The 15,036-nt window shown below is 41.9% G+C and overlaps 1 protein-coding gene across 2 annotated transcripts in view; it reads left to right on the forward strand.

The window, feature by feature from the left end:
* The first annotated feature begins 154 nt into the window (after nt 1-154).
* Nucleotides 155-15,036, forward strand: part of mettl15 (methyltransferase 15, mitochondrial 12S rRNA N4-cytidine) — a 77,707-nt gene continuing 62,825 nt past the window's right edge. For both annotated transcript variants that reach the window (XM_058382333.1, XM_058382334.1), the window contains exons 1-2: nt 155-195; nt 3,123-3,387. In XM_058382333.1, coding sequence (XP_058238316.1) covers nt 173-195; nt 3,123-3,387 — 288 coding nt within the window. In that variant the 5' untranslated portion in view covers nt 155-172. The remainder of the gene's footprint in view (nt 196-3,122; nt 3,388-15,036) is intronic.

A 15,036-nucleotide genomic window follows, 5' to 3' on the forward strand; every position in this document is an offset into this window, starting at 1 on the left:
GGCAAAAACTTGATATGTCATTTTCTGTGTCATTTTAAACCTCTATAAAATCACGATATGAGTCACGATATAAAGAATAAAATAAAAAAAAAAATTCGCGGATGCGGTCGGAACGCGAATTCGCTGCACGTTGCAGCCGAGAACAATTCGAAGGTGCACCCCGTCAAAACACATGCCGCTGCAGCTTGCCGAGTGGTATGTGCTCTTCTGCTCAATGTTATGTGTCCATGCTATAATAGCTGTTTAGCTAGTGATTGCTGAATAAACAGCGCTTTATTATTATTATTATTATTATTATCATTATATAGTGTATACGTGTTTAGATAAACACTCTACGCTTGAAGTTATATCATTGGTTATTCATCATCAAAACAAACAAATCTTCAGGGACGCAATTCGTCATTGCAGTACCTGGGAGTTGAGAGAAGGAATAGAGGATATGAAAAGTCAGGCATTGCTTCAATTAAAGTTAGTTAAAGTGCCCTTCGTTGTAAGTTTATAAAAGCCCATAAAATCAATATTAGTGCTTTACCACGTTCCTTAGTCTTCTGGACTTACACAGGAACACTAAAATAGCTCTGGAAATCCATTACTTCCAGAAAGATTTTTTTCCCCCGTGACTCAACCTGTACTAGTCATGCATTTCTCCAATTAAATTCTCTCTAGAATGTGTTTGTCCCCGCCTCCCAGGATTCGCGTGACAGTAGCAGCTTGTTAGCAGTAAACATGTTCACTTGATTGAGGGGAAAAACAAAAATGGATGGAGTTTGTTTATTTTATTGAGGGTGAAATTTGTGCAAACTGGTAGCAAGCACTTTTTGGAGGAGAGTTTTAACCGCTGGATCGAGAATGTGTTTTTGTCTCTACACTCATTAGTATGTGTTATTATTTTATCTAGTATTCAGAGGCATCAGATGCCTCCTGGTAATGATGTGGTCTTCTGTGATTTTCGGGACCGCTGGCGGTTGACCTCGGCTTAATTATGTACGCAGTGTCTCCTAAAACTCAAGATATCTTCGGTACAGTCTACGTGCACGGGTGACGGATGAAAATGTATGTATGTAGCTTGTAGTTTGCTGAGATACAGGCTACACCCCCCCCCCCCCTGATTTCGCAGCATGTGGCATATTTCTATCATTAGCTGTTGTCACTTTGACATCCTTTTTCAAAACCCATTTAATAGGGACTATAAATACATATAAAGAAGGTTATCATACCCAGTAGCCTATTCTTCTGTGTGTTCAGCTGTATTTTATTCCTTGTGAAACAAAGCTTTAAAGTTTTCTCCTAAGAATGCCAAACCTTAAGACGTTTAAATGTCATGGGTTTCACTGTCATCCAGTGAAATCTGGAGCAGTGAAGGTGTCAAAGCACCGCATGCCATGTGCCAAAATATCTCTTTCATATTTCAACAGTGACAAATATCACCAGTAACGTATTGGTGAAATTTTTTTACGTTCATGGAAATCGAGTCAGGCTGAATGATGCTACAGGTGACAGCTACATGCTTTATTAATATTAGCACTTTTTGTCAGAGCAGCACGACATCATCATGAACTCGGGCCGTGGATTATTCGACTGATAGGCTTTCAAAATACGTGGCTGTGATCTGTGATAGGGATAAATAGTAACTTAACTTTAAACTTCATCATTTCTTTCTGTACTTCTGTAAAGCTGCTTCGAGACAATGTCCAAGTGCTATACAAATAAATCGAATTGATTTGAGTTGAAGATATCCAACAGTTAGAAATGAGAAAGCAGCAAAAATATATATCCTTCAGGGTGCAGTTTGTGCTTAGAGGTTTGCTGGTATAAATAAGAAATCGGAAATGCCAGTCAGTCAGTAGTAATTTTTAAAAATTGTTTGTTTTTTTGTCTTATAAATGGTTGTCTATGTTTATTTATTTATTTTTCTTTTATTCTCATTTTCCAGTAGGTTCACAGAGAGAAATCCACTTTTGGTAATGAGTCTCATGTAAATGGTAGCATATGGAAGTATAACTCATTGCCATATTGCTTGGTTAATTACTTGGCTGTCTCTTTCATGCACTCCTCTGGGTAGTCTTTTTTTTTTCCCTACAGCTGACCCATCAGTGATTACAATGTGATTACACATTACAGTTACACAAGCAGTGATTCCACATTTGTGTAATTACAATTATATCCAGTGACATGAAAAGAGCTTGACACAGGAGCAGGACAGCAATATTTTTTTCCACACTGTTCTTTCCATTCACGGTATAAAATAAAGAGCAGTGTGAAATGTATATTGCGTAACGTTCAATCAAATAATCTCATTTACTGTTCAGGGTTTTTATTTGTTTCGGTGTTTAGTAATATCTCATGTATTAAACGTGGAATAAAGTCTACACTGTGTTCTTTTATCTGCTGTAAAATATTAAAATATCATACACCGATCAGGCATAACATTATGAGCACTGACAGGTGAAGGGAATAACACTGATGATCTCCTCATCATGGCACCTGTTAGTGGGTGGGATATATTAGGCAGCAAGTGAACATTTTGTCCTCAAAGTTGATGTTAGAAGCAGGAAAAATGGGCAAGTGTAAGGATTTGAGCGAGTTTGACAAGGGCCAAATTGTGATGGTTAGACCACTGGATCAGAGCATCTCCAAAACTGCAGCTCTTGTGGGGTGTTCCCGGTCTGCAGTGGTCAGTGTCTATCAAAAGTGGTCGAAGGAAGGAACAGTGGTGAACCGGTGACAGGGTCATGGGTGGCCAGGGCTCATTGATGTATAAAGAGGGACCAACACAATATTAGGCAGGTGGTCATAATGTTATGCCTGGTGGGTGTACATCTCGAGAAAAATAAGGCAAAGTTGATAGATAGATAGATAGATAGATAGATAGATAGATAGATAGATAGATAGATAGATAGATAGATAGATAGATAGATAGATATAATGAAGGTATTATTAAAGGTTGATATCAGCAGATAAATTTTCTCAAATGTTTATGATTAGATGTTATTTTGTCATTATGCTGTTATTATTATTATTGGTAGTAGTAGTAGTATAACTAATAACTAAATGGTATTTTATAGAAATCTACAATTATGCAGATGATAAATCCAAACTTTGGATCTTTATCCATTTTTCAGTTTCCAGATGACATCCTTCAGTCATGGCTTGTTCTTGTCCCTGCGCTTGGCTTGTCGTGGAACGCGGAGAACGCACAAATGTGCATATAGCACTTCCTGGAGGAAGCCAAACCAGATTCAGCGCTTTTGCTCCAGTTCTTCTCCTTTCACACCAGACTGCCAGAGCAGAAGCACGGAGCATTCGTCTTTGTCCGCTGACCAAGAACCACACACTCCGGTCCTGCTGAAAGAGGTCCTGCAGTTCACGGACATTAAACCAGGCCAGGTTAGGATCTTCTGTTGCTTCTTCGTCACAATTATTTCTTAGTATTCAGAGAATTTAAGTGATGTTTACATGGCAATAGGGTCTGATATTAAAGCAGTGATACAGCACAATTCTAATAACTTTGTGACAATAACGTGGTGCTTACATTGTGCACTGTGTGATCAGTTTATTTCTATTTAAGATTCAGTCACAGAAACCTGATTTCAGATCTTATCTTACTTGCTTGGTAGATCACTGTTAGGATGGGTATTTTGTCCATTTCATATTAGAATAGCGAATGCACTTATTCAGACACCTCTTCCCACATCAGTGTGACTTGAAGTTTAAGAAGCACCTGGTTTGATGGACTCCCATAAGGCAACTAGTTCACATTATTAAAATACAAATAGTAGCATTTTGTTTTGCTCTTTGCTTCTTTACGCGGGAAATAACACTAATTAATTGTTAAGGGGTTTAAATGTGAATTCATGCATGTGGTAACACCACAAGACCTAATAAAATTACCAGGTTATTATTATGTGTGAATAGAAACGGATCCAAGAAAGACACACTGACACCTTTTTGAGGCAGCGTATTTAAAGCATCGGCACAGTGAAGTGCCAACTGGAGGGAAATAAAGACATTAAAAAGATGAAGAACAGACAAAATGTCATTCAGAAATAAAAGATTTGTGCTGAGGATGAATTGCTTTGTCAAACGAACGGCATAGTGGCCAATGGGATGTGTCATTACTAGTGAATCACCAGCAGACACCATAAACTCACCAATTCCCTAGTTCTGTATGGAAATATGGTTCTGTGAACCCCTGATAATATCACGAGGAGGAGAATCTCCTCGTAGAGAGGCATGTCACAGTAGGGGGTGGGCGTTCAGCCCGTCTATTGGCTGAGGTAACGATGGTCCACCACCTAGTGGGCAAGCCTCTGCTTAGACATGGGAGTTCTTTGTGTCTTTTCTCCATGAGGGTTGAACAGTTGGACTGAGAATTGGATGGCTGATCTAAATAATATTGTAGGGTGTGAATTTGGCACAGCAAGACATACACTGCAAGCGGGCCCTCGGGTTAAGGCTGACAGATTGATTCACAAGGTTGAGTGATATTACCTTGGGCAGAAATCCCAGAGTCGACCACCAAGTCACCCAAGAGTCACCTGGCCAACAAGGCAATGCTTGAACACTTCAGATATTTTTGTGGGCACGATTGCTACCCCAGTGGGAGGCTTAAAGACTCCTGTTGCAAGTGGGCATCCCGCACAAGGGGGTAGTTCTACACAGGGCTCCTAGGGTACAGTGGCAAGTGGTGCTGCTTTGCCCTATTTAGAAAGGCAGTAATACACTCATGGGACCCAAGACAGATGCCACTCATGGTGCTGTCCAGTGGTGCGGTGCAATCGTAACCACATGGTTGCCACACAGTGTAGGACCCTATCTAGTCTTCCTTGATGAAAATTTAGGAATATTCCTCTCCATTGGGCCACTGACTTCCAGGACTAATAGATAGGGTCAAGTCCTCATCTACACTAAAAGTGTATGTGTGGCTTGCCATCACAGTGCACCCCTTACACCTAGGGACTTGAGCCTAGCCTCGAGATCTGGTAGACCCTGAGTAATTGTCAAGATCCTTGGAGTCTGTGGTGATTATCCAACCCCCAAGCAGACCCCCTTCAAGCTGGTACTTGTGTTCATTTTGCTGAGAAAAGGACAGGGTTCTGTCTGTAAAATTTGCTCGTGGCTGTAGACCAGTTTCCCACTGCGGTAAAAATAACTTGCCACCTCACACCCTGTGAAGTAGACAGGTGACCATGACACACCAACGAACCACACAAAGTTCAGGCAGGAAGTTCTGGAGAGCATAGCCACATGGCACTGAGATAAATTGGAAGAGAAAAAGTCAGGCTCACAAATAAAAGGACATACGGAGGAAAAAACTCAGCTGTCAGATTGTTTTGGATAATAGAGAATGACAAGATTTCAATAGTGAATTATCATCATCATCCTTTTAATAGGTTCAGATTGTTTAGCAAAGCTTGTAAATAGATATCTATTATAAGAGAAGAATACACCGAAATTTTCTTGGAAGAGTACATGATGCATAATAATTAGTGTAGTGTAAATAATATCTTGTCCGGGGTGTGATTTTGTACTTCTGTGTTTGTGTAATCGTGTGCGCACGTGGGAGAACTCGGAGGCGGCTTGTTGACTTGTCATCTCCTTTAGTAACCACATGCAGTCGTGCTGCAAGGGAACTTGTTCATCACCAAAACTTTAAAGGCTTTCCGATCCACTCGGGCGAGGTAGCGTGGTGCTAGCAGGGACCTTGGCGTGCTCTTAACGTGCTAGCAGGCCAGATGGGCATGAGTCAAAAGGCCTTCTGCTGTGGCGAGCGGCTCAGCAAGGAGTTCTCCGGGTCCTACGATTAGAAGCATCGTCGGTGCAGGTGGAGGCCTCGGGTCAGCGAGTGAGTCAAGCGCTCAGCTCCTGACTAAAGTTTGCATCTCTCAACTTGACCATCATCCGCCCATGGGCCAACTGGTGCAGACAGAGCTTGCCAAAAGTGCCTGGATATAATCAGGCAATTAAATAAAGCCTAACCAGGCAGCTCACGCTTTTTGCTTGGAACCTGCAGCGTCACAGATGTGGTGTTCGTGTTTTGCTTGTCGGGCCAAGCGGCTGAGTGATTTTACCTGCTCTCAGTTCTGTGCTTTGGGTTTAAAGTAGCCTATATTTCCAGAGACGTCCTCATGTGCCCAGACAGAGCATGTTTTTTTTCTTTCCAGGTCAGTTTGATGGAACATCCATGTGGAGTTGCTTTAGGGAAAAAATAGGACAAGGCAATCTCTGTTTAACAGTTTAACCAATAAGTAAAGTCCCTGATGCTTCTTGTATCAAAGTATCTGTAATGTGTTTAACCAACCTGCTTTAGTAAAATCAACACAGTTTTAGAATGGATTTAACTGAGATACGGAAGGTAAAGCCGAAGCGTAACCAATAAAGCTTATGCGTAACCACCGCTTGTATTCAGTTTGAGGCAATTTAATAATTTGGGTAATTGATAGTTTAGAGGGGAATCATTTCTTCAACAGCTCACTGCAGTTAATGATCTGGAATAAACAGACCATCATTACTTTCACTGCCATTACAATGGGCCTCTTTTTTTTTCCACTCTTCTATTCATTCAGCCTTCTGTGTGTGTGTGTGCTGCTTGACGGACAACTTAATGATAGTGTTAGTCAAACACACTCTATGATCCCTGAGAGGAATCACTCTAATATTTTGATCTGCTATTGTAAAGCAATCAACCCCTGCGCGGAGGCTCTCGTCAGGCGAGGCGAAGCGGCATGAATGGAGCACTTAGGCGGGCCGAGAGTAAACGCCGCAATTATGCCAAAGTGGGTAAATGTAGGCTTTCAGCGGTCGAGCGCCTCCCACGCAGGTATCCAGTGCATGGAGAGCAGCACAGGTGGAGGATTCGCTTCCTTTTTACCCATCAGCTCGCTACACTGCGCCTGCAGAAATAGGGGATTCCACAAATGCGTGTAAACAGATTACATTGCTCTAATCTGCTTCCTCCTCAGACATTGAGGCATGAATGGAGAGAGTAGAAAGGCTATTAAGGGTTGCATGCCTCCTGTTTTACACTTCTGTAAGAGCTCTGTGCTTGTTTACTTGAAGGGATCTTGGATGTGATGCAGGATTCAGCATTTTTTTTTTAATTCAAGTAGCTTGCAACAAGAGGGACCTGTTTTATTGACCGAGTAGTGACACACCATCGGAATACTTGGCAAATGATAAATTTTTCATCTTTTAAGTTATATATTTCTTGCTGGTTGCTTGGAGTCTCTTTTCTCTGTTAAGTTCACCCAACGGAGCTGTTTCTTATGAAGTCAGTGTTCAGGGACTGCTATTGGAGATAAAAAGGTATCTTGATTTTTAAAGTTTCTCGCCCAAATCCAAATAATCGTCCTCAGGTGAGGTCACACCAAACACACATTGTGAGATGACTGGATCTAGAAAGTTTATTGTGCCGTCTACACTTTGGTGCAAAGTAGCCTTTATTTGTCACATATATATTACTGAGCAGTGAAATTCTTTCTTCGCATATCCTATCCTTGGATGGTTGGGGACAGAGAACAGAGGTCAGCCATGATGGAGTGCCTTTGGAGCATGGGTGGTGGGGAGGTGGTTGGGGGCCTTGCTCAAGGGCCCAACGGCGGCATCTTGGCAGTGCTGGGGCTTGACCCCCGATCTTCCGATCAACATCCCAGAGCCTTAACCACTCAAGGTGCCAAGGTACAGGTGTCATATATGAGAGAATATAATGTGCAAATATATACAGCATTGGTTAGATTCATGTAAATGCTAAGTGTGACCAAGCTATAGGTGCGATACCTTGTAGCTTTGTAGCATACTGTGTCAAACCAGTGAAGTAAAGTAAAGGGGCTACCTAGACATTACATTGATCAGTGGTGGTAAGTTTTGTCAAAGGCAAACATATACAAAAAGTATATAAAAGTGTTGTTTAAGTACGTCCTCTGTCTAGAAATAGAGCTGTCTTGAACGCAGGCGTCATGCCTCTGAAACTTTTGAGTCAGCAGAGTTACTAAAGTGTGTCATTATGGGATCTGGGATATGGGATACAGGTACATTCAGAGCTTTAAAAAGTATGGTATTTAAAAAAAGTTGGGAAATCCTATCAGAATGTCTACAGAAAATGAATATCAGCTGGGAAACGTGAATGGAAGCACTGTGAGAATTCTGTTCTTGGGCCTCGCTGTAATCCATATGTGTTTATTTTCACAGAGAAAAGTCTTGACATGGACATATTACAGAACATAGAAGTGGAAACTGGGACTAGGTGTAATGAAGCCTAGGAGTCTCCAGCTGTCTGTTAGTGAACCCCGATTTCCTTTCCTCCTTTCCTCTTATTTGTTCTATTACAGGGTGATTGGGCTGTGGGTTTTGTGTCAGTAATTCTATGACTAGAAAAAGAGAGAGAGAGAGAGAAAGAGAGAGAGAGAGAGACCTGCTAGTCCTCAGACTGGCGTCTGTTACTTAACCTGCACCCATAAATTACCCAAACTACAGCAGCTTCATTAGCTGCCAAATTAGCCTGAGAAAGATTACATTTGCCACAACTGGATATTATTCTATTCACCTTGAATTGCAGATCCACTTGGCCAGTGTGGATAACCATTTTACTCTAATTATCTTAGCCATCAGGATGCGTTTGTAGCATTTGGCTAATTGAATAATGGGCAGTACGAGGCAGCGGGCCGACGGTTTGATTACAGTGGTGTTGTGTGGGAGGAAGCCAAAGAGGAGGAGGAGGCGACGAAGACAAGGAAGGGGGGAGAGTTCCACATCAGAGAGAAAAAATAAAAGCTCTCCGTCCTGCAACAGACCTACAACCCCATCCACTGATTGAGGAACACTGAACTCATCCGTAGCGAGACGCAACGCCCATCTTGCCGCCTGCTGTTTGTGAATTAGCTCGGTACCAGTGCAAGTGTCTCATTCAGCGGCAGCGTTGTTTGTGAAAGATTTGCGCTAAATGAAAATGTAGTGAGGCAGATTTCATTTGCGATGTCATTTCATTCTGTCCTGTTTCTTTTTTGGCCCAATCTCCAAGTGCAGATGGAGCCTAACTGAGCGGAACAGATTCATATGGGGGAAGTTCACAGGTTCAGGTTTTTTCATTCCTTGCTGTTTCGGCCGAGTCATGAAACCAGATGTGACACAGTGGCAGTAATTTTCTCTCTGCCTTGTGCGGCACTGCAGCCAGTGTGCCAAAGGTTTTCAGGATGCACAAGTTCCAGAAGATTTTTCTTAGTTATTAGTGCACAGTGGTCTTTGCGTCATTTGAGGTCACTGGCTAAGGATTCTTACAATATCATCGGCGTCATCAGCATAGTCATCTTACTTTACTGTGGTCAGGGATAAAGTGCATCAGCAGGACACTGGGTGCACCGACACATCCATATCCACCGACTGACTCGCACGTAGAGAAAATTGAGTGCATATAATCCACCTGTTGGTTTGTTTTTGGTTGGTGGAAGGAACCTGGTAGTAACCTATATAGTAGAGAAAATTCTACTCTGACAATACATCAAGCTCAGGATAGAACATTTGAGTCAATCCTGGCTTGCTGGCGTTTAATAGGTTGGCTGTTATGAATGCATATTTGCTGACAGGCTTCTGCAGTCGTTTGAATCCCTGAGTCATGGAGTTCACCGGCTTTAAAGCGGTTGATGTTAGACTTGGTTTAAGAAAGCATTATAAATTCTGCAAGTCCTGTTATCCCAGGCTAAATCCCCACTCCTGTCATGATTCCTCTGCCGAATGTTAATCAGAGCTTTGCTTGCGTAAGTACATAGAGCAAATCAAAGTTCACATGACTTTCCTGACTCGTTGCTGTCCGCTCTCATTGCGATTTGTGGATATGTGGATGCACTGACTCACTAGCTATTGACCTCACCTTTTCATTATCAGGCAAACGTCTCTTCCTGATGCTTCTTCCCTGAGACTTATGGGGTGCCTACGTTTGTAGTCTCACATCTCAGCCACAGAGCTGTTTTTCACCCTGGCAGGTTCACCCACGTTCAGACTTTCCCGCTGTGATGGATTCCTTACTGCCGGCATCCCCCTAAAGTCTGCCCACGGACGATTAAAGGCGGGTGAGGCATTTCTTTCTGGTCGCATCTCGTTTAGTGACCTCACTTTCATGCACATGCATTCCCGCATGGCGGAGACACACCCTGGTGGAAAGAGATTTGCTTTTCCTGTTGGAATCTCCGGGACCCTTTCCCCGTGCCAGTGTTTTGTTTCAAGCAGGTGGTCCAGCGGGCACGTACATGGACAAGCGTGAGGGAACCCTCAGCCACCGGTGCTGGCTACCAGGCGCAGTGATGATTAACGAGCTGTCAATGGATGGCATGCATTACTGATCTGACGTCAGTTTTTCTTAGAATGGTGAAAGGGTGGATATGAGAAAGGAGATTCTGCTATATCAATCTTAAAGGGCAATGTCGTTCTAGTGTGACATGCAGCCTGGATGAAGGTCATGATCATTAACCCTCCAGCCTCGGTGTCTGAATGGCCTCTGAATCCATTTACATAAGTCTCTCCTGCTTGAATTGTTAACATGCTATTAGGGTAAATATTCTTTTAGATTAATTCGCTCTTCTTTGACATTATACATACAAATGGGTTGTTTTACAGAACGTCCGGCATCATCTGCATAACTTAATAACGAGGAAAATATCTTGCCATGATATATTAGAAGCTCCAGCAATGGATTGCTAAACATAAAAACTGAATTAGCTAAAGATCGGGATTTGAAGCCGCAGAGAAAACTAGTATGACACTTGCACTTGTTTCTGACTGTAGTGTTTAAATGAATGTTTTATTACCATTAAATTGTAAGTGTTCGTTGTTTTTTTTTTTTTGGGCCTCATCTGTGATGCAAGTTTATCATGCATAATAACTGTGAAGCCAAGTCTTAAGTAGGATTTAGTAAAAGTATAAGATCAACAGATATTTCAAGTTTCACACAAGTATAAACTGCAAAATGAGTCATTTTTGTCTTGTTGTTTGGATTGCTTTATTAATTAAGGATAATTAACTGCAGTATTGAGAAGATTAGCTAAAATAATATAGATATTTCTTCACTTTTCCTTTCCCTGCCTTTCCTCTTCTTCTTCTTCTTCTTCTTCTTCTTCTTCTTCTTCTTCTACTACTACTACTTCTGATTTCTACTCCTCTTCTCTCAGATTTTAGCTGCTTTGGTGAAGCTCTTTGGGTGTTTATTTAACTCGTGTTTTATTGGTATGTTATAGCTTTATTTTTTGCTGTTGCAAACTCCTTCCTAAATATGTTTTCTTATTATTGGAAACTAGATTATTATTATTATTATTATTATTATTATTATTATTATCAATCTGTCTTTGATTGTCATACATCCTTGATGCAAGTCACTGTAAATTAATATAGAGCTGCGGTTATATAAAATTAATCTTTACCTTTTGACCAACAGTGCTGTAAGGTATATGACATGTTTAATTTTTACCAGTTGGTTAAATCATCATAATTTTTTATTCAAGTATTATCACTCTCTAGGATTGGAAAAATCTGGCTAACTTTCCGAGCACACTTTCAGTTTTACTCTAGCTTGTAGACTCTCTGGCTATAAGGACAAAGGTTTCCCTAAACTGGACCTAAGAGGCTCAAACCTGTTCCAGCATGAGATGACAATGCCCCTGTGCACAAAGCGAGCTCCATGATGATACGGTGTGTCAAGGATGGAGTGGAAGAACTCAAGTGTTCTGCACAGAACCCTGACCTCAACCCCAATTGGATGGGGTTTGACCTTTGGGATGAACTGGAATGCTGACTATGTCTTCTCACATGATATTAAAGCCTGATCTCACTAATGACCTTGTAGTTAAACAAACACTAATCCCCACAGCAGCACACCAAAGTCTTCCCAGAAGAGCAGAGGTTATTATAACAGCAGTGAGTTTAGAATTTTCGTCAACCCACGATATCAACATTTGCCTTCAGCATGCGTTCAAAGGCTACGTGATTTTTCGGGCGTTATTTTGTTGACAGATTGCTGGCGTGGGTGGTCTGTTCTATTTTTAGCTTGTGCTTGGTGGCACGACTTCCTGTGAGGACCCTTGACCCTTGGAAATTGGTAATATAATAATAGTAATATATTTGGGTGTCTGGAACGGATTATCTACATTTCCATGATTTCTTATGGGAAAATTCGTTTCGCAAAACGAATTTTCGCTTTAAGAACTCGCCTCCAGAATGAATGAAATTTCAATGTACATGTTTTAGTCATTTTTACCTAATTGGTTTAACATATTTTGCTACTGTTGCTTGCAGATATTTATAATAATTACAGGATGTGATTCTTTGCTTTCATTATTTCGTCCTGCATACTTTATATTCTGCATTGTTATATGGATGTGAAAACATCTGAAATCTATTTCCACATCAGTGTGAAATGTGAAATATATCTCAAGCATTATATTGCTAGACTCCCACCCCACAACAGGTGGTGTCGAACATTCTCTGTTGCATCTTATACACGGTGCATAAAGTATTTATGAACACCGAGGCCATGCACGAAAGCCCCAGTGACAGCGACGCCAGGTGTTATTTTTTAACAGGCGATGACGTCAACAGGCCATCGTCTAACTCAAGACCGTACACAAGATATTTTCTAGCGATAATGTTCGCAGAACTGGGGAATTACACTTCCTCATCTTCATTATCCTGTGGGGCAAAGGCGATTTATATAGATCTCTGTGGTGTAAAGCTTTCTCTCCCGGGGACGTGAGCCCCGCTCATGGCCCGGAGGCATCTGCTTCTGCTTCTGCTCCATCCCCTTTGGCCTGGTGCTGTGTTATTTTGGAGGATTGTGTCCTGCTGAAAGAGGAGGCTGGTTAATAATTGATCCCTGTAATTAAACACTCCGGCGAGGGACGGCGGAGCTGATTGACTGTCAGATATTAAGCTCAAGCCTCGTAAGGTTGTGAGTTTGGTGTGGGGTTATCAGTGGCCACAAACGCTGCTCTCTCTCTCTCTCTCTCTCTCTCTCTCTCTCTCTTACAGTCTCTCTCTGATCCCCACTTCTCATTACCCTCATGAATAGAAAATCGTCAACGGCGGTGGAGGTGCGGCATGAAACAGAGTCCACGAGTTCATTAGCCAAATGTATTGCGCTCGTACCAGGTGGCTGTTCTGGCACAGAGGGGACTGCCTCCTAGCGTGAGCTCAGCAGGAGCCCTCGAGCGTTCCACATGGTAACATTCCAATTTCTGACTTCTCCGGGAAAAGCTTTCAGCACCTCCTGTTTGCAAAGGTAGTTTCTGAATAGCTTTCGAACTTTGCCGTAAATTTAACAGGAGTGGCCCTTTTTCTTTGTTTATGTATTTATTTTGTGTTTATTTCCCCCTGTCTGTATAGCAACAGTGAGGCTGGATTTTTTTTTTTTTTCTGTACGGGAAGAGTATAATTCAGGTGATGATGATTGGGACTGGAAGTCATGCTAACAGGCTTTTTTGCTGCTTATTGACAAGGGAATGAAAATTATGATGAATATTCATTCATTCATTCGTTCATTCATTCATGTGTCAGTAAACCGTTGATACTGGTGAGGGTGAGAGAAGGCAATCCACTCTGGTTGAGACACATACACAGAAAAAACATTCAGAAATCCACATGCACAGCAACCCGAGCTCAGGATCGAACCTGGGACCTGGGAACCGCTTGGCAATGTTGTGGCATGCTGTACCATTCCACCCTAATATGAAATTAAATTCAACTTCCTCCGAAAAAGGTCATTATCCAACCTTTTGTCTCCAAGGTGCTGAGATTCTCAAAGTTCATTAGATTAATTTGGCGCAAAGCTACATGACCCACTTCTAAGGCAGATTTCCTATTTCATCTCAGTAAATGTGCTCTTCAATATGGAACATTTCAATCCTGCATGGTCCAAATGACCACTACATATAATAACCCTTGTTATGTTTTTTGTTTTTTTTTGGCGAGGCCTTTATCACCACTTTTCCATCCCAAATTTCTACCTCCTGGCTGAGTCTCGCATATTCTTTGCCAGATCCCAAATCTGTAGGATCAGGGATTACTCATCATTTCTTTCAGACTTTTAATGTTCTTCGAGACAACTCGATTTCTGCTCATGCAACATCAGAGGGCAGCTGAACATGCTTGGAGGAGAGCCTTAACTGCCATGTTCTTTATACATCCCACACAGAAATATCATCATTCTCACACACAGAGCAGAACCAGTTATACTCTCCTGGACTCCTGGCTATGATTAGCAACTTGCAATCACCTGACTCATCACCTCCCATGTACAGGACAAATATCTCCAGTAGTCCACTTCTGGACCGTTAGCTTCTAGTACTAGAAATAGAGACATCCACTTTTTTTTCAGTAACCTTTTAACCATTTCTTGTTATATGATGCTCTGTGTATGCCTGCTAGTCTGAATGTGAAGCAAAACACACTCCTTTGATGCAAGCTCAATGTGCAATGATGTGAAGGATAATTACGCTAATGATGCGAGTGACTCCTCAGCACGGAAAAGGAGTTGAATAACGGTTTCTGGGAAAGTGCATCTGATGTGCGGCTTTATTAACAGTTACTTGAGCGTGCGCTCTCCATTACCAAGTATTTCTAAAAGCAAGGGTCTCGGATAAATCAAGCGAAGACTCACCAAGACGGGAACGACGTTATTACGGAGGGTTTATAACAATATTTACATTTGCGCCTACCGCGTGAGCGTGGGCTTGCTAATCAGATGTATGCCCTATGGACAGCTGGATCAGGCAATGACTCATCGAGTTGGATAGAGTGATGGCCTTGATTGGGGTTTGTACAAAAGCTCAAAAACCGCAGGCATGTTGTTATTTGAATTATCATGCTTCATAATTTATTGCAGAAGATTTGTGCTGAAGGCTCACCAGGAGATGCTCATCTGCCGGGTTTATCATGGGCGGAATGTTGTTATCTTTGGGTCGGTGGGTGTATGGGTCAGGGCAGTCGAAGAGCAGTGATGTATAATGTTGTTGTTTTTTTCTTCCTTCACGTTGTGGTCAAAGCTATCGAATGCTTCCA

The sequence above is a fragment of the Hemibagrus wyckioides genome, linkage group LG27 (genome assembly GCF_019097595.1).
Source record: "Hemibagrus wyckioides isolate EC202008001 linkage group LG27, SWU_Hwy_1.0, whole genome shotgun sequence".
Taxonomy (NCBI): Eukaryota; Metazoa; Chordata; class Actinopteri; order Siluriformes; family Bagridae; genus Hemibagrus; species Hemibagrus wyckioides.